At 40.6% G+C, this 26,847-nt stretch overlaps 1 protein-coding gene across 4 annotated transcripts in view; it reads right to left on the minus strand.

The window, feature by feature from the left end:
- The window catches only part of Tnik (TRAF2 and NCK interacting kinase), a 376,373-nt gene that overhangs the window by 103,177 nt on the left and 246,349 nt on the right, over positions 1-26,847 (minus strand). For all 4 annotated transcript variants that reach the window (XM_005382987.2, XM_005382990.2, XM_005382989.2 and 1 more), the window contains exons 5-9: positions 21,706-21,816; positions 19,083-19,173; positions 17,397-17,527; positions 5,849-5,903; positions 3,791-3,869 (exon numbers count right to left, since the gene is read on the minus strand). In XM_005382987.2, the coding sequence (XP_005383044.1) occupies positions 3,791-3,869; positions 5,849-5,903; positions 17,397-17,527; positions 19,083-19,173; positions 21,706-21,816 (467 nt within the window). The remainder of the gene's footprint in view (positions 1-3,790; positions 3,870-5,848; positions 5,904-17,396; positions 17,528-19,082; positions 19,174-21,705; positions 21,817-26,847) is intronic.

Raw genomic sequence — 26,847 nt, forward strand, 5'->3', positions numbered from 1 at the left:
AAAAAAAAAAAAAAAAAAAACTGGAGCTATGTAAATAACGGAGATGACGGTAAGCTCTGGAGGAAAAGCAGGTGGCCAGAGCTCCGGGCTACTTTTCCCGGGGAGGAGCCCAGGACTCTGCCTGGCCCTGCCTTTCAGCCTCCAGAAACTTCACGTCTGCACCTGGAATGTGCATGAGCGGTCTGAACTAGGGGATAACAAGCAGTTATGTTTTTCCTAGTGGTCTCAACTGGCTGCTGCCTTGCCTCTGTGGACTCTTCAAATTTAAAGGCCACATAAAAAGAACAAGACTAACAGCATCATTCTGTCCTCCAGAAGCCTGAGAGAAGCTCTGGCAGTGAGCTTACTTTTAAGGGCAGAAGCATGGATGAAGAGGGTGGGAAGCCTTCTGAAGGACGTGATTCAGCCCAGTGGGTTTGTGTACCCAAGCACAGAAGTAGGAGGAGGGTACAGATGCCAGCCTTCCTGTGCACTTGCTGGTGGTGACAAGGACACAGGGAATGGGGAAAACCTGGTTTCCTCTGACTCAGCTACAGTGACCATCCTGCCAGAGTCTCTCATGACCCGGTAGAGCTGCTCGAATACTGAGAGACTCCCTAACTTGGTGACTCCCTTGGCACTAAGGTTCTCCTTATCACCCCGATGAAAGAAAATATTTCAGTGAAAATATTTGGTGGTAGCCACTTCTTTTCCTCCCACAAGGACTGGGAGGGAGGGGGAAGAACAGTGCTACTGCCTTTCTTTCATGAAATTTAAATAAGGCACAAAGGCAAAAATATGTGTTCGCTAAGAGGCTATACACTGTGTGAATGCTAGTCATGCTTTGTCAACTTGCTGGAATTAAGACATGCCCAGGGGATTAGCAAAGCACAGTTCTGGGTGTGTCTGGGTGGGTCACAGTGGTGTGACCTTGGGCGCCGTATCTAGTGCCTGGCTCCTTCCTGTCTGCCACTATTCCTCTGCTCTGCTTCCTGGCCACCAAAATAAGTGTATTTGCTCTACCACACCCTGCTGCCGTGATGTTCTTGCCTTGGAGCCCACCAACTTCACCCTGAACCCCACAAATCCCAAGTTGAACCTTTTGTTCTTTAAATAGCAGGTGTCAGGTATTAGGACCCAGTGACAGGAAAGCTGACTGATACACATTGTGTGTTTACTGTTTGTTTACTCAATAACGCCAGCTGGAAACGCGCCTTGGTTGCCTGCTCACTGTGAAGAGTTCAGGGGCTGATCTCCTCTACGGTGGCACCCACCTTTGGTAATGTGATGATGTGTACGCTGAAAACAGAGTGCTTGACCTGACAACTCATTTAGGTAGAGAACATCTAGGGGTAACAGAGTATTTCTGAGTTTTGTTGCTTTTGTTTAGGGTGAGGGTTCATCTCCTTTAAAATTACAAAAGAAAGAAAGAAAGAAATGAGATGTTTCATTTTTCTCCCAAACACCAGGGCTATTAAAGTGCTCCACAACCTATTTCAAATTACTCTGTACGTAATCTTTAAGATAAAGTACCCTAACATGCTTAAATATTTTCACTTAAAAATTGGAATTCTGATGCAAAGAAACAGAAGTCAGGTCAAGTATCAGATATGTGGCTGGAGGCTGCGCAATCAAGCACATATCAGAGGCAGGGGTCTTAGTGGGAAACTGTAGACTGTTAGGCCATCTAGTTCCTTCTCATGCTCAAACTGCCAAGTTGCTTTCTCATTCCCTGTCCAGCTGTGTGACGGCATGAGGCTCACTTCCTGGATAACAGTCCTCGTCAGTCAGGAGGGGTGTGCAGCGCAGCATGGGATGAAGCAGGCTAGGCTTCCTCACTTGCCAGCTTCCTTAGCATCATTGACAATTAGTTCTCTTTGTCAAAGATCTGAAGCAGAAAAGTCAGCTTACTTTTCCACAGTGCGTGCCCTTCTCAAACAAGGTCAGTGCAGAGCTGGTCTTTCAGGGACGGGTTTAATGAAGAGAGCAGGGGCTATTTGCTCACTCTTCTGTGGGGTCAGTAGGCCATTCAAAGGACCAGGGCAGGTGTGACAGGACAAGTGTGATGACCAGCTAGCACTGCCATTGGCACAAGGAGAGGTGGCTGCTGGAGCAGAAGGCCAATCTCTTTCCCAAAAGGGAGGAGAAGCTCTGAGCTGGGCACTATTGTCCACCGTTACAGAAATCTAAATGGAGAGCTCAATTGTCGGATTTTTAAAGTTTGACAATTAATCTGATTGCTACATGAATAGAGTATGGCCTCAATGTACCAGTTAAAATAAAGAGCATCTATGGATGGCCAGTTTGTTATTCTCTGTGGACAATCTCAAAATATCTGTCCTGGAGCAGTAAAGGGAGAGGAAGGAAAGGTGGGACAGGGGACAAAAAGCAAAGCCCACTGTATAAAGCGGGGCTCACTGGGGGGCCTTGGCAGAAGGGCAAGTAGAAACCTAGCAGGCAGGGGACTTCATTGCAGTGTTGCTGTCTCTTCTAGGGGAGGGAAGTAAGCTGGCTCCTCTCCCCAGGAGTCTGATCCAGGAAGGAGAGAACAGGCTTTGAATGCTCTGTGATCACATGCTGAACGGCACCCAATGGCAGGCTGTTGCTGGGGAGAGAATAGTCTCCCAGCACAGCGACCCTCTGGGAGGAAGGAGAGCAGGGAAGGCTCTGCCTCCCGGTTAGCAACAGCAACTGCCTCTCCGCACCACAGGCTGGCAGTTCTGAGGCTGTCCTCTCTTCTGGCATCTCCTTCCCTCTCTACGCAATGAGCTTTTCCTTTGTTTCAGCAGGGTTGCTATGTCATTACCAGATAACTATATTCATTAAGAGTGCTCTCTGTGTGGTGGGGGAAACTGTGGGTGGGAAAAAGGAGGGCCCCCAAGGGCTTCAGCATGAAGTGGTATGAAAAGTCACACGGGGCTTATCCCTTCGCGGTCTACTTGCCCAGAGTTTTTCCCTAAAAAAGAATAGGAGGTCACATGCGAACAGAAATCAGCCTTGGTGTCAGAGAAGCCAGAGATTCAACAATGTGTCAGGGTGGGCACACCACAGCTGTGAGGGGAAAGAAGGAAGTAATGGATTTGTGTTATAGAATAATAAGAAATAAAGGTCCAAATATAAGGACACACAAAGACACACATCTGGTGTAAACTGTAAAACAGCTTCCCAAACTTCAGTCCATCATATACTATCTCCAAAATTTCTGTCACACTCTCACATCATTCCTAATAGTGTTTCTGTAGAGTTTTCTTTATAAGTCACCTTGTTACAAATACAAGCTTATGAAAACAAATGATGCTATCACTGCCCCAAAGAAGAAGACAGTATCAGCTGCCATAAAGGGAAAGCAGTAATAAAAACACAAAAAACTACCAATAATGATGCCATGCCAAAGAAATCATCTTAATACTACCGGGTATGTCTATGCACTTGGGAATCACTGTCTTCAGGAACAGAAGTCAGCCCGTCTAACAGGCTGCCTTTTATGCTCTGACGAGCTATTCTGTCCTGCCCAGAAAGATACCTTCAAGTTATGCATCAGAAAGCTTCTGTGTCATTACTTGGGCTCCACTATTCATTTTAGCTAACAGCTCCTTACCTTGAAGGTGTGAGGCTAACACCTGCTGTACAAATAGTAGGTAGTGAAGCTACCATTCTAATGTGAATGACAGGACATGGAAAGTCATCCGCCAAGCAGCAGTATACATTAGTTTAATCCAGTCAGCAGGAACGAGGGATCTGAGCAAATTCAAAAGAGAATCACAGGAAAACTTCACCCTTAGAGCTACAAAACTCTGAAGACCAGACTCACCACTTCTTAGACTTCAGCCGAGGTGCTGGGTTCCGGGGGATGAGGAAGAGGGCTCTCATGGGGTGCATGTCACAGAGAGCTGCAAGACACCAAAACAAGGGCCCGCTCCAGTTAGGAAGCCAAACCCATGCCAACTCCATCCTGGAAAGCTGCCAAATGCCTCCCTGAGCCCATAGGGGACCAGTGAGCATGGGGTCAGAAGATTCAAGAACTCCCATTTGGCAAGCATTTAAAAGAGCTGATGTCGGGTTACAGGAATCACAGAAAATACTATGCCATGTGAACGACTGTTGTTCACATTTCTAGGAAATATGCTTTTACTTTGTTATTTAAGGAAACTAAGTTAAAGGGTCAACACCCAGCCATCTTTCTGTAAATAACCATTTGATCTCCAAAGTAAACAAGGCCAGATAGCAGCTACAATGGAGATGATCAGGTTATTTTTAGTTAGCAAAATCCTAAGCCTAACATAAAAGGTATTTGATAGGCCAGTGACTGTTTCTTATACACTGAAATCTCATCCAAATGCAGTGTTATCCGCACAGGTTTCTGAAGTCCAAAGCACTAGCCTAATGTCATTCTGTTTCAAGATACCCTCCACTGGCTCCTCAGGTTTCATGATGGAGTTTGTTGTTTTACTTTTAAACTCACTGGCCGCAGGAAGACCAGAGGATTAAGTCAAACAGAGTTTGGCAGAAAAACAAAATTATATGCCATTATTGTTTATAGTGAAAGTACTCATACGTTCTCATTTTAGTTGAAATATTTTATTAGTTTACTTTTTTAACAGCTGCCAATAGTTTTCTCTTTCTACCTGGATTAAGAATATGTGCTCACTAAAAGCCAAAGGATTCTGTGGGCAGAAGTTAATTTTTAACCCCTTGTACCACCCATCAAGAATGACAATACAGCTTTAGGTCTGCAACATACTACTTTCCTCATTCGTAGATGTCTATTAACACTATGAATGAGGGGAATTTTGTCAACATTCTCTATATCAATCGTGTTCCAGATACACTGAACTAATTCTAGACTGGGAGGTAAGAAGACTATGATAAATTGATAAACTGAAGGTAAAAAGTCACAAGCATAGTGCTCTGGCATTCAGAGGTAGGAATTGTTTTGGTTTTTCTCTTTTAAGAAGCAGGCACCAGGCAGTGTTAAACGCACAAGGATATCACTGGGGGGACTCCAGTGTGAAGGAAAATAGGAAGGGACCCAAGAAGGATGGGGAAAGTCACCAGACTGCTACACAAGTCCCACCCTTCAGCGAAGTGTCCTAGATGGTCCTGAAGTCCAAGGCAGTTCAGTAGTAATACAGGATTGCCTGGGGCATTGCTGCCTACTGAGGAATTACGTTTCCCAGGAAAGGGTATGCCTTGATATCCCGACTATGCTTGGTCCCTGGTGGGGACTGGCCCTTGAGAGAGGCAGGCTGGGTGCTGTGGCAGCAGCTGGGCCCCTTGTTACTACTTCCTGCAGAGAAATCTGTGTGGTCCCACAGCCACCACATGGCCAGAGAGATGCTCTGCCAGGAGAGCACCAGCATGCCAATTCTCAAGAGCCTGGGAGACGCTCAAGCTGGCCAGACTTGCGGCTAGTCTGCTCAAATAAAAGCAGGAAGATCTGAAATTCTAAACACCAGTATTTTAAGAAGAGTGACAGCAATTGAATACAAGTGTTTGCATAACCCATGCACTGAAAGTTAGCTTTGAATTTTTATACGATGGAGTTTATAGTCTTTGTGGGTTGCTCACACTTTTATGTTAGGCAGAGAGTTCAAGAATAAACTACATACTAAATCTGTAAGACAAACAAGACTCCCCAAAGTTTGCTTTTATTTCTTTTTTCTTTTCCTCATAAAAACAAGATCCTCACTCGACTCTACAATGAACCAATTCCTGGTTGCTTTAGGATAATTGTGCTTTCTAAATATGCCAGCTCGAATCCATGCAGGGCTCAGTGTAGCAGAAGTAAAGCAACTGCAGCTCCTGGCAAAGAACCTTTGCACCCACAGAGCAAGCAGCAACAGATGTCACCCCAGAGGAAGGTACTTACGGGGAGCGCCTTCTGCCATCTCTATGGCGGTGATTCCCAAAGACCACAGGTCACTCTGAAAAACAAGAAAGGCACAGACACATGCATAAATTCAGTCAACAAATGAGAACTTAGTTATACCTGATAATTGCTCCAGAACAGTCTGTGGGAAGGTCACTCAGGTGTCTGTGACAAACCCACTTCCACTGAGCCTCAAAGCAAAAATAGCCTCATTGACTTTTCATTGACAATACCTTTCATGGTGCCTAACGCGTGGAAAATTTTAAATCAATGTACAAAAAATGAAGATAAAGTATTCAAAATTAATTCATCACTGACACTTATTTGTCAACCTAAATTTAAGAAAATGCCATCAGGCTGGGTTTTTTTTTTTTAGCACCTTTGTTTAGCTGTAGTTATCACATGATAAATCACACAAGTATACTATTTGATAAGGTCTGACAGATATATGACATGATATAGCCATTGTCACCAAAAGATCCTACTTGTGCTATTTAGTTCTTCTGTAATTCCTGTCCCTGCTCTCTAAAGAAACACCAATCTGCTCTGAGTCACTATGGGTTAGTTTGGACCTTCCAAAGCATCATATAAAGGAATCATTCAATTTGCGACCTTTTGCATCTAGCTTTTTCACTTAGCATAATGTTTCTGAGGTTCATGCTTGTAGTGTGTAGTGCGTAGTGTATGCAGTGTGTAGTGTAGTACTAAACTCTTTTTATGGATAAGTAGTATTCCATTGCATGGCCACAGCATAGTTTGATTATGCATATACTTGCTGAGAAACATTTGGATTGTTTCCAATTTGGGCTATTACTTATGGAGCTGTTGCAAACCTTGGTGTATGAGTCTTTGGATAAATGCTTTTATTATTTCTTTGGGGTAAATACCCAGGAGTGCAATAGCTAGATCATGTAGTAGCTGTTACTTACATAAATAGTTTTTTACCCAAAAAGTCAGCACTTTCATATCACTTAATGTAATCAGATGAGGATGGAGGATTCTGATGATGGTGCTCACTGACAGGTTGCCAGTGCTTAGCAAAGCACTGGACACAGCGGGAGGTGTGCAACACATTTGTAAATGGATGAGCAAATATCCTCTGTCTTGTAAGTAAACTACTGTGTAAAATAGAGACCTTATATCCTTATATTCTTTCTTACTCAGACTGACTTTTAGGCTCTGATCAGAATTTGACAGGTCAATATTTTCCCTCTTACTGGGTAATCTCTGTCTCTAACAATATGTTCCTACCATATTGTGTGTTTATGGCTCAGTGGTCTCTGAATATTGCATAGACAGGTCAGATCAAGAGATGGGGACAACCAAATTAAGAAGCCTCAGAAAGATGCTTGCAGCTTCTGCTTCCTAGTAAATGTTTAAGAAAACCTAATAGGAAATTTGGCTCATGGCCCGTATCCTGACGTAGACTTTCAGCCTCCTTGCATTTTAAATACCTCATGCATTTGGTACATTATTCAAAACTCTCACCTGTAACCTCACTCAGATTAGAGAGATCAAAATTAAGTTTCTTTGCTAGCTCCATCAAACAAATGCCAAGGGCACATGAAAAAAGATGTAACTGAAAGAAGACCACGAGATTCACGCTGAGTCATTCTCTTAAACTAAATTGCTCATTATCCAGTGAGTGGCACCCAGGCCTGTTCAGGAGTTGAACAGAGGCTCAGAGAATGTGAAAGGGCTTTCCAGGGCAGAGTGCCAGCCTCTTTCCTAAAATGCAAGGAACCTTATAGCAAGCAGGCGGATGAGCCCGCGATAGCCTTACTCTAGGAGTCTCAGTTCGAGTGGGGTAACAACGCGCCTTTACAGTACCACCGTCGCTGTGCTCCAGGTAACTCCTCCGCTTACAACACAACTCAAGGGAGCAGCTCTCACCCACTCTCTCCAGTCTGTTTCACAAGGCATTCAGAGGTTTCACACATAGGCACAAGGCACGCACAGCCTAGCCAGTGACTTGTTTCCCACAGGCTCAAGGCCCAGCTCTCTGAGGTCATTTCTGGAGCTAGTGAGAAGGCTTGGCTCACCTGTTACAAGGTTGGCTGGGGAGTAAAAATAAAAACACAGCTCTCCTATACCTGGGCTTTCACGGCTGATAGATGGGGACAATTGTTCAGGAACATAATGAAAACACTGAGTCACTCACTGTGTTAAGCAGGAGGCATTAGGCAGGAAAGAGCAAGAGTAGCCTGGAAATGGAGGGTCAGCTCAAAAGGTCCCTGTGCTATTTTGATGAGACTCCAGTCTCGTCAGGCCTCGGTAGCTCTACCAGCATTTTCCCAATACCCTGAAAACTGAGTATTTCTGGAGCATGCAATGAGGTGCAAGCATGAAAGCAGAGGCCAGGCTCTGTTCCCCTCACGGCCACAGCAGGGACAAATTTTGATGGCTGTCCAGTCTGAAAAGCTCTGAGCGGATCTGACAACCCACACGTGTGAAAGGCAGGGAGGGAGCTGGGATGAAAAGGGCCCCAGGCAAGGCCTTAGGTGGGGAAGAAGATGCTCAGAAGATCCTGGTACTCTTCCGCTTTTGGGTCTTTGTTCAGGCTCTTCCCTCTGTCCACAACACCTCCCCAGGGACAAGCACACTGGGTCCCTCTGTAGTCATCATTGTTCAAATTCCGCACTTTCACCAAGGATCACTGGGTCCTTCCCAGCATTCGTCTTCCTGCTCCTTTCCCACATCCTCCTTCTGATGCATTATATTTACTTGCTATTCATGTTTCATATTTATTGTTTGCATCCCTGGCCTCCAACACACACACATAGGTGCGAACGTAAGTCCTATACAGCAGAGATTTTTCTTTTGTTGATTGATATGGTCCAAGTACCTAGAACAGTGCCTGGCTTGTAGTAGGCCCTCAATGAAAACTTGTTGAATGACTAATAAACAAGTTCAAAGATATATGAGAGAAAGAACCAAAGCGTGTGCTTAGGGGAGTACCCTTCTAGGTACAGTCCCATCTTTCATTTCAGAGATGGGGACAGTGACTCTCCTAAGATCACAGAGCAACGAAGAACCAGGTTTTAAACAGACCTGGTCTCCTGCCTCCTGGGTCAGTTTTCTTTTAATTACTATCACACTGTAAGCACTGAGTACCACATTCACGTTTATTTTATATCAAGGGCCCATAAAAAGTGGTTCTAGATTCCTGCTTTGTCTACAGCTATTGGCAATGCAATGAGGGTGCTGAGATTCACTGAGGTCACCCCAGTTCCACAGCACAAAACAGCCTCAACCTCCGGGAGCAACACAGGTCCACAGAAAGAACACGGGCTTTCAAATCAGGCAGATATGGATTCCAATCAAGGCTTCTAACTGAGCTCCACGCAGAATGCTGCTTGGAGCTTAGCTTCGTCAACTGCACGGCGGTGGGAACTGTGATGTGCATGCATTCAGGTATGCTGCCTGCATCGAAATCCGCACAAGGTGGTTTCAAGAGCACCACTTTCCATCTCCCCTACTGCTAGATACAATTGCCTTTGCTTTCCAAACTTAATCCTCGCCGATCTCCTTCCTCTTGGTGTGGCAGACACTGTTTACCGGCCAGCCCGGCAGGCATGTTCAGGCCTACTTCCATCGCTGCCTCTTGTTTAGAGTATGGGAAGCTACGCTTACCTGCTCTGGCTCCCTTGCAGCAAGTCAGGGATGGACACAGTTCTGGCCAGTGAGACAGAAGACAATATCTGAAGGGGAGTTTCTGCTGTTCCTTTTACAGTTTTTTCCATCTTTAATACTTCTATTAGTAGATGTCTGTAGTACATGAAGATCCCATTCACTGGAGAGTCGTATGTGCACGTAACACATCCTAATTCCTTTCAGGCTCCTTCCCTGCCCTACATTCTCCCCTCGCTCCATCTCTTGATTTTTTTTTTTTTTTTTTTTTTTTGATACCTGGACTCAAACGGAGGACCTTGTACTTGCCAGGCAGGTGCTGCGCTGCTAAGCTCTATCCCCATCTTGATCTCTTTCTTATTCCTAAAAGATCTCCCTGTTTCCTATTACCTTTTATTTTGCTTTTTAATTTATTTATGCTCTGGTTTTTCATATAAGAGAAACCATGCACTATTTAAGCTTGTGTGTCTCATTTATCTCAATGTTAGTTACAAGGTGTATCCATTTTCTCACAAGTGACTCAAATTTATCTTCTTAATAGCAGAGTAGTACTCCGTTGTGCATACAGACCACATTTTGTCTATCTATTCCTCACTGATGGACATACAGGCTGCTTCCAAGATTTCGCTGCTATGATTCGTGCTGCTGTAAGCACAGGTGCGCACCTGTCTCTGTAACAGTGTGACATCTTCAACTTTCTGGGGGAAGACACGTGGAAGGGGAATAGCTGGGTGGAATGCAACTTCTATTTTTCAGTTTTTGAGGAATCTCCATACTGATTGCTTTCCTTAAAACAGGGAACAAAGACAGCTGTTGTCTTGCCAACTCAACTCCACTTCTAGGTGCCTTAAACAAAAATACATTGGAAGCTGCAACATCCATTTTGCAACCATGAGGCAATCAATGAACATATTAATGATGACAGGGCAGAAAGACAGAAGACATCAGTGAGCTCCCTGTGATGCCCGGATTGCCTATATTTGGACCTCTTGAGACAAGCACAGCACCCCTAAGGGATAATATGTATGCAGCAGTAATAGAAAATGCATTCTGATAGCAGGGAAATGGGAAAGGTGCATTTGCTAGGTGAGTCTGGATTTACCCCACAGGAAGCAGGGAGGATCAGTAAAAAGACATCACTCTGGAGAAGCCTATCCCAGACTCCAAGAACACCCGCTTCAACCAGAGATCACAGCATCCCAACTACCTACGTAGCCCTTGTCAAGTCACGTGACCAGCCCAGTCACTGCCACTTCCTTAAGTCTTTATTTTGGATCATCATGTTTTGTTGGGGTTATCTTGTTTTCCAAAAAGAACATTTATATTTCTGGCCATGTATAACAAAGCTACTTGTAAGCTGTATTTAACAGCCCATGCTAGAAAGCCATAAATGTCCTTGACAGGTCTGTTTAAGCCTTTGGATATGTTAGTGAGTCCCAAAGACAATTCAGAACTTATATACAGGAAAAAATTGTTCCAGTTACAACTGGCAAGACAGATTACAGGAGATCAGAAAAAGGAGAAGGAGGAACAAGATAGGAGAGAGTCAGGAGAGATAAGTTTCCTTCGTGGCCATGGTGTGACTCATTTTGGCAGGAGCTGGAAATTCATTATTCCAGAGGTGCTGTGCAGCCTGGTCTGTGGTATGATTAATAGCCCGGTCCTGTGTGCATTACAAACAGAACAGAGACAAATTCTAGTAACTCTGAGACGGCAGACACAAGACACAACTTCAGGCTGGGGGCCACGGACAGCTGGCAAGTAAGCAAGCTGTACACAGCAGGAGAGCATTCCTGTGGGGCCAGGCTGCCCAACACAGTGCAGGAAAGCCACACGCGTAGATGGTGAAACCCACCACACAAGGGAAAGGACGCAGTGTGGGGAAAGGGGCCCAGTGTAGGCCAAGAGGCAGAACAAGCTTACACTGTAGCCAGACAGGGTTCGGTTTGACTCTCAACTCTGACACAACGGGCTTGGTGGGCAGAGACAGCTACTTAACAGTTCCAAGCTCCTTTCCTCAGCTGTAATTTAGAACACATATTTTACGGGATTAGTATAAGAATTCAATAAGAATATATATCAGGTACCTAACATAACATAATGCTCATAGTGGGTGTTTAACGAATACAGCTACAGAAAGATCCTCAGGCCAGTTATCAGTTGGCAGTTCAACTGGAAACACTGAATCAGGCACGATGGCCACGAGCTCTGGTAATCAACAGTACAAGGCAGGCACAAACAATAAGCTCAGAGGAGGAGAAGACTTGTCTTCTTTCCTCCTCCAGCCCTAAATCCCTCTCTACCATGTGCTCCTGGCTGAGGCTGGTCAGAAGTCAGACAGATAAGCACAGACAGATACAGCTCAGTCCTAGGAAGCTACATGCATTGGATGTGGCCCTTAAGCACAGCATCTTCATCTAGTTGTGGTAAAAGGTATAGCAAAGAGCTTCGAGTGCAACAGAAGATAAAACTAGAAGCATGTAATACAAATACAGCGTTGACCTACATGAAATTGTTGTTGACTATTTTAGGTAAAAAATGGTCCCAAACAGCAGTACTTTCATACAATACATTAACATAAAACTATTATATTGAGTATTTACCGAGCATATTATATTATATTAACTATAATTCCTCTCTATATTAATATTAATGTTATTATTAATTCTTCTCCCTCCTATATAAATACATATACACCTCGGTTTTGGTTTGCAAACAGAAACATTTGGCAAAATTTTGGTTTTGTTTGCAAACTTTGCATGGGGGATGATACAACCATGACCATCTTTCCCACATGAATGTGAACATGAGGGTGGCCATCTTTTTCAGAACTGTGGAATGAATTAAGTCCGTGAGTTGAGATACCGCTGTCTGTGTGTGTCCCATTTATTCTGTTATAATTTTTTATGGTACTGGGAATCAAACTGAGGACCTTGTGCTTGCCAGGCAGGTGCTTGCGCCACCGAGCTATATCCCTGGCCCTGTTATAATCTTTTGGTATACAACTTATGATTTCCACTTTGTATGGTCTCACAAAGATTAAATAATTCTCTTGAGGTACTATAAGAAACACTTTAAACTGGTCTTGTCTGATTTCCTTCATTACGTCACATACTTACATACTGTTACATATAAATAATACTAAAGTAGTGAGTTCAGGCTTACTAAGGATGTCTAAGCAGAGGCAGTTCTTAGTAATTCTATTTTATAAAAGAAACAAGCTGAAGAGAGATATCTTTACTCCCTATCCACCTACATCTGTTACATGGCCAAAGGGACACAATTAAGAGACATTCTCTTCTAGGTTTGGCATGTTGCTTAGAGGAGGTGCTGGCTGGGCCTAACTAAGGAATCCCATATAGTATGACCACCAGAGCAACAGAAATATGTTTAAAGGAAGTGTCAGTTTCCTGCTGGTGACACTACCATGGTGTCTTTTCTCCCTGACCAAATAGGGAAGGACCTATGTTTGGATCTCAGCAGACAGAAGCCAGGACTTGCTGGAGAGTGCAGACGCACCGTTCAACAACCTGAATATTGTGCTCTCAGGTGACACGTGCATCACAGGGACTCTCCCACTAAACAACTGCTCTCTTTATCTCTGTCTGAGCTTTTTACTTAGAGGAGCTATTTCCAGCCTGCATGGACAAAGCCACTATCAGTGATCTGGGAGAATAAGTTGAACTGTTTCTTTATAGCACTCAATATTCCCCTAAACCCTGAAAGTCATCCATAGCACCTGTGAGAAATGTCCCACAAACAGTATAGCGCAGGCCAGTCCTAAGGACAGAACCTGCCCGTGTAGAGGACAGTACATTTCACTTCACTACTTTTATATAACAGCAAGGCCTGTTCATGGCAAAAACACTGGAACAGGACCAGAGGATATATAAAATAAGAATTTTAAGTTCATTATCCACATGTCCTATTCTGAGGTAAAACAATTTTAGGGGTTTCCAGGTACTTTTTAGATTTCCCATAAATATGTGCACGTGGGGGGTGAGACTATATTATAAGCTCTATGCTCTAAGTTGATTTCTGTACTTACTAACTTCAGATAGTATCCTGGCATGTGCTTAAATCCAAAATATACGCTACCTCACTGGCTAAATGGCTGCATACTACTCCACTGAATAGCCCCTTAAGTTTTTATTCAACCAATTTCCCACTGATGGGCATTTGGCTACAGACAAATTCTTTTAGTGGGTAGTTCTGTGAAGGCAACACATACACAGGGCTACAAAATGCTCAGCAGATTCCATCCACTTGCAATAAAATTCAAAGTAAGTTTTTAAAATAACGGTTTAAACAGTCTAAGAATTGTGAACAGTTTTATTAATTTCAGATCTTTTGAATGCTTATTATTAAATGGGAAAGCTTTCATTATTGCCCTGCATACTTATCAGAGAAATGAAACCTTTCCTTTCACTTGAAGTGTTTTGACAGAATTTCTGAAAACAAGAAAGGAAGGCCTCCAGGGGAAAGCCAGCACACAAAGCGAATGAGATTCCAGCGCTCCTCCTTAGAAGAAGGTCTATTTTCAGTGAGTTACTTGCTGTACCCAATAGCTATCACACAAAACCAGACTTCAGTAAAAACCATGAGCTCTACAGACTACTTTCCTACAGTGGCCTCATCGTACTGAATTACTTTAATTTTGTTTTAAATATATACTTGGTTTTAGAGACATCTTAGAAAAATCAAAAAATCAATCATTAATAATCAATAAATAATAAATTAAATAACTGAACTATTCTTTTTTTTGCCTTTTTGTCTCTATTTTAAAGCAAAGGCTTTTGTGGTAGGGAATTCAACAAATTTAGTGGTCTTTAAAGCATCTTTATCTTAAACATACCATCCCAGTGTCAAGTATCCATAGCATACAAGAGAGTCCAAAGTGGCAGCATGAGCTGCAGAGCCTGGGAAAACCTGCTGGTCACACGGAGCATCCATCACACGGGGCCAGATTCTTGGGCTTCTTGGGCTCTTGAATAGATTCTAGCTGGAAACTTCTTATAATGGGTAGAGCTTGGCTAATTCTTTATGCACAGTAAGCATTCAGTAAATACAGAGTGAATGAATAAATGATTTTGAAAGTCAAACTATTGTAAAATTGTCCTCTGGCGCTAGACCACTTTCCCAAGAACACTGAACAGAAAAAAGGACAAGTTATAGAATTAGCAAGGAAGCAGGAAGATTATTCAAAGACTAGCATCGTCTCATTCATGGTAATGCTGGGAAGAGGTTAAAGTATATCTTCCAAGAAGCCCCAAACCTCCTTCCTTCCTGGTCCTCCTTATTCACCCTTGGCTGATGCTCCTTCTTTTGACCCACGACAGGCTGTAAATGAAGCTCGGATTCTTGCCAGGGCTTTGCCATCTTCTCACACAACCTATACGCATGACAATACTGAAAGACTAAGATCTAAATGATTGCACAGCTGAACTTCCTCTTTCCGACAAGAATCTTTATTTCTCTAAGACACGGAAATGAATCTTCAAACTTTTGTAATATCTTGGGATGCTTTTACAATTCTACGAAACTTCTAGCACCTCTGAATTCACACTGTGTGTGCATCACGATGCACCCTGTGGCTATCACACCCTGAGCTCTGTCCACACCTGGAATAGTCTCACAGCTTGTACATGGACTCCTAATAATATTTCTTACCTATAACCTGAAGGAGGAGGACTAAGATGTTAGCTTAATTCTGAACTTTTGCTGACCCAGAAGGAAGGAGTTACACTCCTGAAAACAAGTCAGTCATGGGATCCACTCTATGGCACAAAATGAAAGTTCCATATCTAGGGGCTGGGGATTTAGCTCAGCGGCAAAGCGCCTGCCTGGCAAGCGCAAGGTCGTGAGTTCGGTTCCTGGTACCGGAGAAAAACAAAAAACAAACAAACAAACAAACAGAAAGTTCCATGTCTAATGTAGCCACGCACAATACTTAAAAGGTTAAGCTGGGATAAAAGTCTAAAACATTCTCATCCCTCATGGTATGTTATAAAGAATCCAAAATACCAGTGGCCCAGTAGATTAGTTAGCACTTTTTAAAGATGACTACGGTTTGAAGAATTGCTTATAGCCAATTATGATACACATATATGGTCTGGGACATATATTTTGTAGTGGCTCCTCTGAAGGGATTTGCAAATAAAATTATTTAAATGTGCTTATCATTAGCAGTTTAAATAAATGACATTTATTTTGGCAGGAGATTAATTTTTAACTTGGCAGCTGTTTTCGGACAGATTGTTGTCAGGTTATTATACAGACTAACTTTGACGGAAGGAGGAAATTATTATGTTTCAGACCTTCAAGACTGCATTTCCCAAAAGAAGCAAATTTTGTCAATGCTTTCAGACACTGGGCCCCAAAGACACTGTAATATTTGCATCTTTGTGACCTGGTTACAGTAATAACCCCAAACATGGTGAACTAAATGTTCTTTAAAAATGGAATTCTTTACATATACTCTCACAAAATGGAGATTTATAAGGGAGCAGGGTAATCTATTGGGAAGAGCTCTGAATAAATAGTTTGGAGACCAGGCTGAAATCCTTACTCTTAGGAGATCCCTAACTGGGTGCACTTTCAAAGACCTCAGGCCTGAGTTTCTTCTTGTCTAAGAGGAGGGTATTTATAGAGGATCTTTTATCTTTGGCGGAAAAAGCCCTTATGCTTCAAAAACAGCCCAGGTAGTATCATGTTTTGCCCACAGGGTGTCTCTCTACCTAATGCACAGTCTAAAATTCCAGTTTCTACACAGATCTCATTGTACCCAGTCTTACTGTCTTATTAGCCAGAATTCATGACAACATAATGGCACCTAACACTGCAGCTCTTGGTAGGATAGTAATCCCAAATCATGTGATTATTGGCTCTGGGAATAGAAAAGGAAAGGTTTCTTCTGGAAGTCTATTTGAATATTCCTTTGAATTCATTAATGAATTCCCAGTTTACATGAAAAGGAACTAGCTTCAAGTCAAATTTTTATGGAACACCACACTATGCCAGAGAAAGCAGTTACCAGGATCCCATGTGATTCTCTCACAGAAAAGAAACTCCAAATAATTATAGTGTGAGCAATATAAAAATAGTAAGTCTGATCATTCTTAATCAGGAAAAGGTGTCCTTAGACAACAAATTCATATATTGGTTTCTTTAAACAAAAATAGCTATCAGAACATGTACTTTTGGGGAGGGAGAGATGGAGTAAAGTTGATCGATGTGTACTAAGGTGACTTTTGATCATAGTAACATGCTGCACGTTTCAGAAACTAGAAGAAAGAATTTAGAAAGTTTTCACCCACCCCAGTACTGGGAAGCTGATGTAGAGGGTTGCTTAGTTCGAGCCACACCTGGGCAACTTAGTGATTTATTGCATCAAAAAAGAAAGTTTTAAAAAACAATGTAAATATTAAAGGAGACAAGTATGTTTGAACTGATTTAAACATTATACAATGTATATATGTATTGAAACATTACATAGCACCCCATTCATATGTACAATTTTTATGTTTTTAAATATCAGTTGAAAAAGAAATTAAAAACAAAGAACTGATAAATGAACAAGGAAAACATAAGGAATATATGCTGTTTCAAAAGTCTAAACTATAACCAAGGATGAAAGCCAGTCTACTTTCAAGGATAAAAAACAAGAGCAAATTCAAAGGAATACAGAAAAAGAATACAGAAAACTTTGTTTGTTTTTCAGGTAGTCAATCAGATATAATGGGTGAATTCATTAAAGATTCCCACTTGAATGCCTAAAAATTTAAAATTCAGATAATATTTTTCAGTTATCCCTTTGGGGTAGACAAATTGCAAACCCAAAGCACATAAGAATTCTCCCAGTATAAGACTCAGGATGAGAGGCCAGACATGCTTTTAAAATACAATGAAGAAGTCACACCTTGAAATCGTATGTGGCGTCGGGGTTTTCATCACAGGCAATGACTTCCGGTGCCATCCAGTAGGGCGTCCCAATGAAAGTGTTCCTCCTGCCCACTGTGCGGTCAAGCTGGGCACTGACTCCAAAGTCCACTAACAAAGAGAAGATGATTGAACCAAGTTTATGATGGAAGGGTTATAGGATGGCAAAAAGAAACTATTTCCCAATGTTGTTAAAATATACATAATACAGAATTTAACAGTTTAACCACTTTTCACTGTATGTACTGGTGGTATCAAGTAGGGTAACACTGTGGGACCATCACTACCATCCATCCCCAGAACGTTTTCATCTTCACCAGTTTAACACTCTAAGCAATGACCCCTCATCTTCCTTCCCCCAACTCCTGCCATATCATCCTACCTTCTTTATCTACAAATCTGACTACTCACATAAGTGTAATCATTCAGTATTTTTCTTTAAGTTTGGCTTATTTAACTTAGTACAGTATCCTCAAAGTTCACCCATGTTGTAGCATATGTCAGAATTTCCTTCCTTTCCTCTTCTTCTTCTTCTTCTTCTTCTTCTTTTTGAGGAACTAAGGATTTAGCTCAGGTATTAGGGATTGCATTAAACTACATGGCCTACCCCTTTTGAAATTTTTATTTTAAAATCAGTTCTTGCTAAGTTGCCCAGGCTAGGCTTGAACTTGCAATCGTCCTGCCTCAGCTCTCAGAGAGCTGAGATTTACAAGATTGCAGTATCCTCTCCTATTCTATTCTATTCTTCTATTCTATTCTATTCTATTCTATTCTATTCTATTCTATTCTATTCTATTCTATTCTATTCTGTTCTATCATCTGCTTAGCCTATGTATCTACCCATCTATCCATATATCTGTATATATCTATATCTATATATATTTTAAGGAAACATTCATTAGATGAAGGTTTGGCTTCAAGTGCTAAGAAAATAAAACTATATATTTTAACAAAAAGAGCAGATGCTTAAATGTCTTTCAAAATAGGTAATCATAGGGACAGTAATTCTTTTCTAGATAACAAATTGTGCATGCTATAGAGTATTTGTCAACTCATGCTCAAGCAGGGAAATACATGTAGGTGTTTTCTATTGTGTCTTGGCAATCCTAGATTTGTAGGAAGGCCTCTAATGGATACGCCAAAGAAAAGGATTCCCACTGCTTACTCTGGCAGACAGAAGTGGTATAATCAGTATTGACCTAGACAATTGAGCATCCATTTTGTTTGGTTACCCAGGGTAATAAAATCCGTGTAAACATACCTTAAGCACACAGGCATATAGGAGGAATCAATCATCCTAACTAAGTCTAACTGTGGATATTTTCAATGGAAAAACTTGGGTTATCCATGTTCTGTCATGGCAGCCACCATACAAACAGATATAGGAGACCATTTCAAGGTCTGTCATTTCTAATTTTTACTAAAAATTTTTCACCTATATATTGATTAAGCATGTGGCTTTGTTCATCATACTATGTACAATCCATTCCTTAAAATGCTTTCAGAAAAAATTTAAATAGACCAAAACATTTTTCTTTCTATTTTTATGTCAGTGTCTTTCAAATCCAGTGACAAATTTATACTAATTCAAAAAGAAAGTAAAAGAGCCATTGAAATAACGCTGTCTATTCCAGCAGTTACTGGGCTTTCTAGATTTGGTTCTTACCTAGCTTAACTTCCGCATTTTCAGTCAACAGGACATTTTGCCCTTTAATATCCCGATGAATCACTTTATGCTGGTGCAGGTGACTCAGCCCCTGGAGTGACGGAGAGGCGAGAGAGTTAATAGGAACATAAGCCAGGAGGCAAATAATCTATTTTGAATGCAAATGATACCTCCAAATTAAACTCACCCAGAAATACTCTGAGTTATATTTACGTCCTTCATATGCTCATAGTACTTATTTGAAACCAAAGGAGAATGATGGATGTAAACTGAAATATGTGTAATCCTTGCGATGCTGGTGCCATGTTAAATAAAACACTCACACACCAGATCTGATACAGGTACCACCAAACCACATGCAGTACAGTTTGCTTCCCACACACGAGTCACAGATCACACAGTAGTGTGAGAAGTAATGGACACATCAATTGTCTCTGCATAGAAAACTAATCTGATGTAACTGGGCCCTCCCATTAAGACATCTTTTCCTACCCAAGCTATCAATGTATTATTCTATGTTTTCTCATAAGAACTGCAGTTTTTCTTTATTTCTCATTTATATTTATTGGAATGAATTTTTATATGGCACAAATTAGATGTCGATATTATGCCTTTATTAGTGGATTGACCAAGCACTATTTACTGATAAGAGCAACCTTTCCCCTCCAGTCAGCATTTGCTTTGTCATGTACCTAGTGTCCATACGACGTGTGCTGTGGAGGACTACCTGGGTGACTGTCCTTGACAGAGGGGCAATTGTCTCCTCTTTTTGGCTCAATAGGACCCTATCATGTATTGATATATCAGAGCTGGCCAGGACTTTTCCTTTTCCCTTCAATTGGCTTTAAGCAATCCTAGGTGCTGATATCTACTCTTTAAAGCAAAGATGATAGGACAGTGTTCCCCCAGGCCCCTCGGGCTTACTACCTAGCCCAGCTCACAGCACTCACCTATTTCTGCCATTCTCACAGTCACTCGTCCTCAAGCCACTCATTTCTTCAAGAATTAATAAAACCTGGGTTCAGCCCCGGGTCGAGGCCTTCAGGTTAACCATCATCGCAGCTGGACTTGGGACCCCTTGGCTCCCCATAACTACAAATACGCCTTTATTCTCCTTTATCCTTGCCATGGGTTGTACTGAAAGTGGTAGATTAAAATTAACTTGCTAGAATTCCAATAACTTTTCCGTGGGATTACAAATGTGAACTTCCTGGGCTGGGATGAGGACCGGAAGGGCTCTCTTTAACGTCGTGTTCAAGGACTCTGGACGTGTTCCCTTGGTCACTGGCTAATCTTATGGCAATATTACTCTGTCTGAATTATTTAGCAGTTTTATAATAAATTCTGATACTGTGAGCTTAAATCCTCTACTTTTGTTCTTCTTTTAATATTGCTGTGGTTATTTTGGGCCTTTTATACTTTAATTTCTAAAATGCAAGTATCACTGTTCACAAATATACCCATAGAGATTTCAATTAGGAGTTCAAAGAGAGCATGGATTAAACTTGGAGAAATTATATCTTTACAGTATTATTTATTCCAGCCCAGGAAATGGCCATCCTTTCATTATGATCTTTAACTTTTCTTAGTAATATTTTGTAGTTTTTAAGACAGAATCATTCACTTGTTTCTACAAATTTACTTCTAAATATTGGACATTTTGTGCTATTGTCAACTGCCATCTTTTAAAAATTTCATGTTCTATTTGTGATTTGCTTAATCTGGTTTACATTTAATGACTAGGCATCATCTTTCTGCATTTTTTTCCTTCTTCCTTAATGTTCTTCCACTCATCCATCCATACATATAATCAATCTCTCAAAATCTTATCTTCAACACATTGTGAAAAATAGTTTTGACTTTTTCTTTGGATTAAGAAGGCAGGGCTTATAAATAAATAATAACTGTCACACAGTACTAGTAAGAAAGCTTGGTAGATATATAGTAGCCTCCATATTATCAGCAAGAGAAAATTATACTACTCTGAACGAAATAAAATATGCCCAGTTACTTTCTTCTCCCTTAACTACACTCTGTAAATGTGATACTATTACCTTTATTGTCTGATCATGATATCTTGGGACAAAACTGGGCAAATAGGCAAACGTCCAGCTAGTCTGATCAATTTAAGTGATTAAGCCTAGAAGATAATTGTTTAAAAGATAAAATCAATTAAACTATCTTGTACGTACAGAAATGACTAAAGTGAAACAGTCCTTATATACTTCACATGGTGGGAAGACACTGCAACTTTAGTTATAAAGTTAAGGTAATAGAGACCTTAAATGATCAATCCAAATATTTCTTGAAATAATCCATTTTCTAAATTGGAGACCACTTTTTGACCTCAAATCAGACTTCTATTTGGGAACACCACTGAAAATGAATGCTTTGTTATGGGAAATCAACCAGCGTCAATCCCCCAAATGATGTGCACACGTCCTGTCGAGAATAGCTCTTACTTCCATCAGGGTAGACCTGCATGCCAAACCACTGCTACCATCCTCCTGAGAATAAACCTGTAAAGAGATCTCTGCTATTCTTATGAATTGCACTCAGAGGTTAGTACAAAGCAAAACACCTCCCAAGACCTCCTGAGGCACTTACAGGTGTTGTCACCTACCCGTAAGATCTCTCTGCAGATGTACGCGATCCATTCTTCTTTCAGTGTGTTGCCTTTTGTGTTCTTGATCAAGTCAGTGACAGAACCAGCACCACAAAACTCCATCACCAACTGGCAAGGAAGCAAACAAGTCATTATAATAATTGTACCTCACAGCATCCACTAGGCTAAGAAAACAGAAGTCATTCTAGCCGGTTGTTTTGAAATGATACTGTTGCAAAGAAATGCTGACCATAAAACAACATATAAAACAAACTTTTGCCTTAACTTCTTGCCAAAATGATAGAAAGCAGAGGGTTTTTTGTTTGGTTTGGTTTGTTTTTTTAAATTTCAATCTGTAAGTCTCTGTTGAAAATTTGGGAAAATATCCCTATTCTAAAGTCCTGTTTTACAAATGACAGTGTTAGGAATCTCAAAGTTTTCTGGCTCTGTGTTTCTACCCAGCAGTTTAACTCATCTTTCCTGCGAAGTAGGACCATTCCCCTGGCAGAAGAACTGTGGCTGTCTGGGTAGCTCCAAGCTAGGACAATGAAAGTGCACACTGTCGACGTTATTGATTTGTAAGTGGCAACGTAAGCTGTCAGAGCAGGACTATCTGTTTTTAATTAACTTCAGCACATGTTCCCAGGAGGTTGGACACACTAAATAAATTCAATAAACAATAAACTCTAATTTAGCACCTTTCATGCAAAAAGCTCCAAGCACTCTATAAATATAAACTCATTACAGTACTCAGCAACTTTATAAAATAGGCAGAAAATAAATATTGCCCTTACTTAACAGTGAAGATTAGAAGAGGAAAACCAATCTATGTGCTTTCAGAGCCATTTTCTAGGCTTAGAAAAGCACATCCATTTTCACCCTTCTCCTTCTTCAAATATAGTCCTCAATAAATGTCACCTTATTAGGTACTTAACATGCTTTTATAATTACACAAAGAGAACACAGAGTGATTAGTCACCAGTCTCTGCCTTGATAGTAGAGACAGAACTGAAACAGAGGCACAGTAAAATCACACTGCTGCTTCTAGCTTTGTCCAAATGTACATTTCTGATAACAGCTCTAGGTTACTAGGCACTAAAAGATGGCCACTGGGGCACAAAGTCTTCACGTAGGAATTGTGCCTTCTTTTTCTCTGCATGTTTGGTAGAAACTCAGTAAAAACACATGAAATGAGATTTATGGGTGAGTTTCTAATACCTGTCCTGACTTGACTTCTTACATTGCACAAAAGCCAGGTTCCTAATGAGATCCTCTCATCTCCTCCGGAGAGCCAGGGGAGGGGTAATGGCTTATAGCTCGTGTAGAGAAATCTGTGCAAGTGCCATAAATAGACTACATTTCAATCAGATAAGGTTGGAAAATTTCCATATATATGAGCTGTGGTCAGAACATATGGTAAATGTTTAAATTTTTAAAAATTTTATTGCAGTAAAAGACATTGCTATTAATCTCCCCTCAAAATATTGGCCCTCGCTCGGAACACACTTATCCTGTCATTCGTGGCATTGTCTAAAGCATTCTTGTAGTCTTCTTTTGTGAATGTCTGGGAATGTCTGAGGGGTGATCAGAAACACAGTCATGCTCCTGCCCAGTGCCATCCAATGGAAAGACAGCCTTGTACAAATATTGCAGTATATCCTAACCCACCTTATTCAGTACATCTGGCACCACAGGATTTCTGACTCTTCCTCAAAGTCAAAATAACTATGAAAGACAAATGTTTTGAATAAATTTGGGACATTGAAGCAGCCACAAAATGCAACTAAAGACATTCATGAAAGATGACATCCAGAACTCCTTCAGAAAATGGCAAGAATGATGGAATAAATGTATTCAAAATGAGGGGAATCTTTTGTAGACTAATGGCATGAGTCTTTTGCTGTAATAATTTCTTTTAAACATGAACCATATTTTTCAATCATACCTAATAATAGCCACGAAGCTGTCAAAGGCCACAAAATCATGTCCAAAACTCAAAGGTCAACTTAAAAAGACTCTTTGTGGTCCAAGATAGGATAGCTTGAGAATGGACAAGAATAATGGTAATGTCTGCACACTAAATATGCCTAATTAAATGCATTAATCATGTCCCCTCCCCAAGGACAAAAATGAAACTATTATAAGAAAATAACCTATTATTTTGAAAGTTGGTAAAAATAGAGAAAGAATCATGAGTTTATCCTGGGCAAAAATGAAGCCTAAAAGATTTTTGCTTAAAATATAAAATCAATTAAACTATATTATATGTACAGAAATGACTAAAGTGATACAGTCCTTATACACTTCTCATGGTGGGAAGACATTACAACATTAGTTGTAATACAAACAGATACCTTAGGTGATCAATGTGTTTCTTGAAATAATCCATGTTCTTTTTTTTTGGTTGGTTGGTTTGTTTTCTCCGGTACCGGGAACCGAACTCACGACCTTGCGCTTGCCAGGCAGGCGCTTTGCCGCTGAGCTAAATCCCCAGCCCCAATAATCCAAGTTCTAAATGAGAGACTATCTTTGTGATCCCAAATGAAATATGGAAAGCTTCCATTCACAGAAGTAGGTGTTCCATGTAATAAATGGAGAAGACATAATAGAATTAGAATAACACTAGTTGTACTTATTAATAAACTAACAGACTTAGGTAGTGATCTTTAATGACTGGTAACATAAAAAAGTAAGAAATAAATACTGTTAGACTCTTGGTAAAAGAATATAATGTCACTCAGGAGGTAATCTTGCCAAAAACCTGAATCTGCTTAAACCTATATAGGCCCAACCACCCACCAATTTACAGAGCCCAGAGGACGCGGGGACACTGCACAGTGGGGATGTAATCAGCACAGTATAGGCTGGGGAGCTAGTCCAGACAAATAAGTTTCTTCAACAAGTAAGTTACAAGGGACAAGAAAGGAGAAATGGAAGGAAACCTATGTAGAACTAAAACCTTTAGAAATATGCCATCAAATGGCAATATATGTGCTTTATTTTATTTTATTTGTGCTGCTGAGCTATATCCCCAGCCCCGATGCACTTTATTTTAAAAAGAGGGAGCTGTTAAAATTTTTGAGACAATTCCCACTTTGAATACTGACTTAAATATTTGATGATGTGAGAGAAATAAGATATTTTAAAAAGTGATACAGTAGCTCCTTGGTTAAGTAAAAAAGTTATGATCTTTTAAAGGAGTATGCTGATATATTCATGGATAAAACTATACAGCGATCTCTTATAGAAATAATTCTGAGACAGCTGGATATTCACATGCAAAAAACTAATGATGTCAAACCATTACCTCACACCTTAAACAAAAAAATTAACTCAAAATGGCCCAAAGCTCTAAATATAAAGTTAAAACTATAAAACTTTTAGAAGAGCACAGGGGTAATCTTTGTGTCCTGGCTTTTAACAATGTTTTCTTAGCTATAGCAACAAAACTGCTAGTGACTAAAGAAAAACTGGATTTCATCAAATTAGATCTTCTGTACGTTACAGCATCCTATTAATAAAGGGAAAAGACAGCCCCTAAAATATTTTAAAATTTCTAAATCATATGTGATAAAGGGCTAGTATCTAAAGCATACAAAAATTTTTTACAACTGAACAACCAAAAGGCAAGCAATCTATTTTAAAAGTGGGCAAAAGATTTGAGTAGACATTTCTCCAGAGATGACAAATGAATGGCTAACAAGCACATGAGATGTTCAACATCTTTAGTCATTAGGAAAATGCAAATCAAAACCACAGTGTGATGCCATTTACAGTGACAAGGATGACTATACTTTAAAGAGTGCAGAGAAGTTGGAACTCTCAATGGCAGTATAAGATGATGCAGTCAGGGTGGAAATTAGTTTGAGAGTTCCTCAGTAAGTTAAGCATAGGATTGATATAGGACTCGGTGATTTCACTTCTAATTGATATCAAATATTTGGAAGCAGGTGTTCAAATGAAAACCTGTACCTGAATATTTAAAGCAGAACTATTCATAATAGACAAAAGGTGGAAATAACCGGTGTCTATTAATAGATGACAAGCAAACAAAACGTGGTATATCCACACAATGAAATATTATTTAGCCATGGAAAAGATTGAAGTATGGGCTAACACGGATGAATCATGAAAGCACTATGCTAAGTGAAAGAAGACAGACAAAAGAGGCCATATAGTATATGATTGCCTTTACAGGAAATATACAAATTAAGCAAATCTACAGAGATAAGAAGAAGATTGGTGGCTGCCAGGGACTGGGGACAAGGGGAAGCAGGAGTGATTGTTTAATGGGTACAGAGTTTCTTTTAAGGGTGATAAAAAATTCTGGAACAGGGGTGATGGTTGTACAACATTTTGAATATACCAAACTCTACCATTTAAAGTGGCTACAATTTAGGTAAATCCACTATTACAGGTATTTTGTTAGAATTTAAAAATGTTATAAGTAAGATTTATTTCAAAATAAAACTAGAAGAAGGGAATAGAGTGTGTGGATGGGAGTGCGGTTGGCCACTGGCTGCTGAGGGCAGCTGGGGCTGGTTTGGGTACGTGAGTGTTTCACACATTGCTCTTTCTACTTTTGTGTGTTTTGAGGGATCTTCCACAAGGCAAGCTAAAGAAAATCCATTATGTAGCAAACCGAGGCCCAGCATCAGCAGGAGGGAACAAAGAAACATCACACTTGTGTAGCACAAAAGGAATATTTCTCAAGTGAGCAAAACAAATTTATGCCTTTTCTCCAAATCCCATTTTTTGAAAAACACAGTGGCAGGACCTCCCATGAATGCATCCATTGCTCTGCTATCAGCTGGAGGACTGTCCCACCACTGAGCTCTATTCGGCCACATAATTATGATTCCCAGGAAAGCAGTGGACGCCCAGTGACTCCAGTCTTTCAAAATTAGATCGGACAAAACACTTTCAAATATTCAGTAGGAAACAATCCTACTCTAGCCAGGCACTAATGTCAGTGATTTCTATAATTTGCTTCCCCATTCAGCTTCATCTGAGGACTGCTAAATTCTTTTCATCTCACTATGGAATAAATTGATTGTTAAATTATGTAATGAGTTTTTTTTGTTTGTTTTTTTTTAAGAAAGGAAAACAAAGAAAGAAAGAAACCAGCACTTGCTAGCAATGGGTTCCTGCAGCCTCACA

This window comes from Chinchilla lanigera, unplaced genomic scaffold, assembly GCF_000276665.1.
Source record: "Chinchilla lanigera isolate Chin_1 unplaced genomic scaffold, ChiLan1.0 scaffold00019, whole genome shotgun sequence".
NCBI lineage: Eukaryota > Metazoa > Chordata > Mammalia > Rodentia > Chinchillidae > Chinchilla > Chinchilla lanigera.